At 40.1% G+C, this 4,535-nt stretch overlaps 1 protein-coding gene across 1 annotated transcript; it reads right to left on the bottom strand.

Moving 5' to 3' along the window:
* Positions 1-2,221: 2,221 nt before the first annotated feature.
* Positions 2,222-4,381, bottom strand: LOC106536776 (homeobox even-skipped homolog protein 2; the record flags this gene model as incomplete). The annotated part of the gene is given in 1 exon segment (XM_014034102.1): positions 2,222-4,381. A coding segment is annotated over 1 exon segment (612 nt), but the record flags the coding sequence as incomplete, so codon positions are not given.
* Between the last annotated feature and the right edge of the window lie 154 nt (positions 4,382-4,535).

Here is a 4,535-nt window from a genome sequence, read left to right as displayed (position 1 = left end):
ACACAAAATAAAGTGTTCAGACGTTGGGCGCCAGTGTAAATGTTAGTTATGCCAACTGGTTCCACTAACTTGGTAGTTTAAATGTAAAAAGAAATATATATTTGATGTTCATATACAACAATGGAATTTTAAAAATCTGAAAATTTCAAAAGATCAAAAAGGCATTTGTTTAAAATAAGATCATCTGGCTCAGTTGATCTTTTTCAATTTCTTGATGCATATACACAGACATAAATATTTGCATTAGTATTTTATATTATGTACCAACATGTTCACAATGTGTTATATTGTCAGATGTCGAAAAAAACTGCGGAGCACAGCTACAAGATGATCTAGACTAAGTGTATATCAATGAAATGGAAGTAAACATGAATATCAAGACCACAATGCATTGCAAAATCTGACTTTGAGCACGAATAATAACTGTAAAATGGTCAATGCACACGTGCAAGTAAGATAAGACTTCATTTAGTGAAAAAAATTATTAAATCTAAAGCAAAGGAGTTAAACTGAATCTATTGGTGGATATCTCACATTATTCTAAAACAACAAAATTCTTCATTCTTCAAAAATAAACAAAAAGCTTTAATAATTGTGTGATTTGAACAACACTCAAATTTTATGTTTGGGTTTTATTCAAAGTTTTTTTTAGCTGAATTTATTGATTTTGAGAAAATGTGTTAATAAGAAATAATAGATTTTTAAAAAGACTAAAAGTAAATGCTTAATATGCATCTTTTTAAATCCAAATTTGTATCTATAAAATGTTTTTTTCGTATTCTATAAAATTAAAAAAGGCATATTTCACCAAAATAACAAGATATATATACAGTAAATACTGGCCATTGTTAAGGCTTGTTGTTTTTGCATCCCCTGTTATAAATGTTAATGAACATCAAAATGAAGTTGTATCACTATCACTACATCAAAATGTAAAAATCACGAATAAGAATTAATTTTTTTTCCCAGTATTTTATATTATTTACCAATAATGTATTTTAGTCCCTGTTTGAAGTCTCTGATCTGGTGTTGAACAGTTTGACTGTCCATGCAGGGCTGTGTTGTCTTCTGGTTCCACCTTAAATGGGTTTTGGCCCCTCTTGCTCCCTGTAGTTTAGTTTTCTTTTTTTTTTCTGTTTGTTTTTTTTCCCTCTCTCTCTCTCCTCTTGTCCTCTCTGCAGCAGCTGTCACCCTGCATTACTCGCAGTCAGCTAAATGAAACATTATTCTAAACATATGCATCGTAATCAGTCCGGTCACACTTACAAGAGCACGCGTTAATAAGGCAATCAATCACTCTGGAACAAGCGAGTTGTTCTGTAACAGCTCATAAACAGTGTGTAATGAAGAATTGGAGGTTAGCATGACACGGCGCTGATCAGATAATCAATGTCAAAGATGGCGATGAATGTCAGTAAATGCAGTTTTCATGTCGCTTCTATAAAATCCCTCCCAATTTACAACAAGCAGTTCAATTACCCTGAAAATACAGTCAATTAACTGGGAGGGCTGGGTGGTGGTGGGAGGGCTGGGTGATTGGACAGTAGGGGAAGGATCATCGATCTTTGCATTTCTATCTCGCTGCTGGACATTTTAATTTGGTTTTTCTATTAGCACCCGAAATAAAGAAAATATCAAATATATTAAAGAATCCCCGAAGATTTATTTTCTTGTCAAAAAAGCGTTCAGAGAAGGTGACAGACAGTCCTCATATTTATTTATTTATTTTTAAATGTGTGTCTTCTTCTTTTTTGCACCTCCCCATCTATCTCAGGGCCTTTTGTTGTCCAGGGTTGCAGCCCTCTCTTTAGTAAAAGAGCAAGTAAACCTAGTGATATATATCACAACCATAATCCTATTTCTTTTAATGGGGACGTTCAAAAAAGCAACTTATCTTAAAGTCCCCGAGGGGCCACTCATGCTCCTGGCTATATTTTTACCAACGCGCAATTAACGACAGTATCAGCTTGTATCATTTAGAGGTAATGTAAAAATAATGGTAAATTATAGGGCCGGAATGACCCCGTGATGTCAGGCCTCATATTCCCTGAAGCTTTCCGCATATTTCTTAATTAATGTTAGGCTGCAGAGATGTTTTCCTTAGAAATAGCCCAGATTTATTTACTGATGTTGACTATATCTAATGTTTGGGTTATATTTAGCTCAAATTATCTGATAGAATAATCTGTTTCTGTTACATAAACAAGGGGGAAAAWTTGTGTAAAGAGTGTTTTTTTTTATTTATTGTCCAAGAACAAACACGATCAATAAATAACATGATTTACATTTCATATTGCACATATCTTTTTTTTTCCTGTCCAAGTTAAAATATTTAAATTCATACAGTCATTGGATATTTTTAAATACAGAGATATAGAGTTTTAACACAGAATTTCAGTTTGTCAGCCTGAAAAAAAAAGAACTCTGTTAAAAATGTTTGTTTTTTTCCTCCATCTCCAGTTTTTTTTTCCAATTTCACTCCAAAGACAGCTCAGAAAATTGCCAATCAGCTGTGTAAAAAAAAGGGTCTGGTGTGTTCACATCCAGTGTTTAAACATTAAAAACATTCACCAAGTCACACAAAATAAAACTATAAAATAATAATAATAATAAAATAAAAAGTTTGAAAATTTGCCCATTTACATTTATTTTTACTGTGCAATTGTTTTTACTCCAGATCTCAGTAGGACTAATTGTAAAATTTGCACAATTCCTTTTTACAGTTGTTTCTGGATATTGATCATGTCCCAAATAGGCAACAGATTTCAGGGACTATTTTTTTCTGCGCTTTGTCCCATCACTGTATGTGCTGAGTGAAGGTTCTAAAGAAAATGAAAATAATGGATTGACATAATGAGGTTCGGCAATGTAAATAAAACAGGGCCTGCTGTTTTCTCCTCCCTTTTCTGAAATAATATTAATATATTTTCGGGGGGGCTCCTTTAAATGTAACATTTTAAAGCCTCCATGTGTCAGCCTGTGTCCTCTTAGAGTGCGTTCTGGGTGCCAGGAGCGTCGCTTTGTTTCCAGCTCTTTTGTATGTCTAATGACTTCCCTCCGCGGGTTGTTAGCACATGACAGCGGGTCTCAAAACAAAGGATCTTTCCGGTACAAGTCGTTGGATTCAAAGGAGCTCCATCTAGGTGCATGATTGGCAATTTTTGTCATGATCCTCTCATTATTAACAGAAAAATTGACACAAGAAGACGCGGTGTAGAAATGTCTTCTGCACCTTCTGGCTGATTAGGGAGGTCCCCACAGAGCTGAGGTGGTGGTGTTGGTGTTGGTGGTGGTGGTGGTGGTGGGGGGGGGGAGCTATTTCTGCCAAATTCTCTGTCTTATTAAAGCCTTTAGTGAAGAAAGATATGTTGGACCAAAAAAAGGAGCACACTTTCAGTTGACTAAATTTAGAAAATTAGGTTAAAACTTAAAAAAATAACTAGGTGAGGTTTACAGTGGACGACTACACCGCAGAAATATTCACAGTAGATTTTAATTGATTCAGATCTTAGTTTTTTATTTTTTCAAACTGGTCTAGTCGCACAACACAAGCACGAGCCTTTAGAAAAAATTGTTTATGAGTTTGCAAAATGTGCTGTGTTCCCCGCTTTTCTTTTCTTTTTTTCTGTTAAAAACAAAGTCCTTCTGCTTCAAAATTAATTATAGTGTGTTTGTTAATGCTTTGCCCATGTGTGGTATTTAAAAGTGGCTTTTCCCCCCCTTGAAAAGAGCGACCTTAAAGAAAGCGGGTCGCCCTGTGCTGACGGAGTTATCTGTTGAGCGGAGTTTCCTCCCTCTGGTCTGGAGACGGGACTGACGTCTTGCTGAGKACGGCGGCGGAGTACGGCAGAAATCCGCTCTCGGACCTTTGCGCGGACGCCGTGCAGGTAAAGTCAGCCCCCGAGCTCCTGGAGCCCAGCGCGCCGGCCGCCTGGCTGCTGCTGTGGCAGCTGAGGCACGAGCAGGGCCCGGAGGCCGAGGGCGCGCTCGCCGCCGCCGCCGCCGCCGCKGCGGCAGCCGCGGCCGCCGCGGAGCTGTTCAGCCCCGCGGGCGACTGGTACAGTCCGGGGTGTCTGAAGCTGCACAGGAGCTCCGGCCGGGAGTACGGGTGGGAGAGGGCCCGGAAGGTGTCGAGGGGCCGGATGGACGTGGCGAAGGGGGACGAGGCGGCGCCGGTGGCCGCGGCCGCCGCCGCCGCCGCCGTGACGCCGACGTGCGGGTAGTAGTGCAGGGGCATGTGCGAGTGGAAGGGGTACGGCAGGCTCCCCGTTGCGGCCGCGTGCGTCATCATGTACGTGTAGAAGCTGGGGTCTGCCGGGTGAGGCCAGGACATGGCAAGACGCTGCCTTTTATCCTTCATGCGCCTGTTCTGGAACCACACCTGCACAGAGTCCAGACATGTTGCAAATTCAACAACTCAGAGGAGTGGGCGCACACACACACACACACACACACACACACACACACACACACACACACACACACACACACACACACACACACACACGTCTTTAAGAACATGAACCCCACAAACA

Source organism: Austrofundulus limnaeus, unplaced genomic scaffold, assembly GCF_001266775.1.
Source record: "Austrofundulus limnaeus strain Quisiro unplaced genomic scaffold, Austrofundulus_limnaeus-1.0 Scaffold1968, whole genome shotgun sequence".
In the NCBI taxonomy this organism is placed as follows: domain Eukaryota; kingdom Metazoa; phylum Chordata; class Actinopteri; order Cyprinodontiformes; family Rivulidae; genus Austrofundulus; species Austrofundulus limnaeus.
Note: the sequence above shows the minus strand (reverse complement) of the source record. Positions and strands in the feature narration are given on the sequence as shown.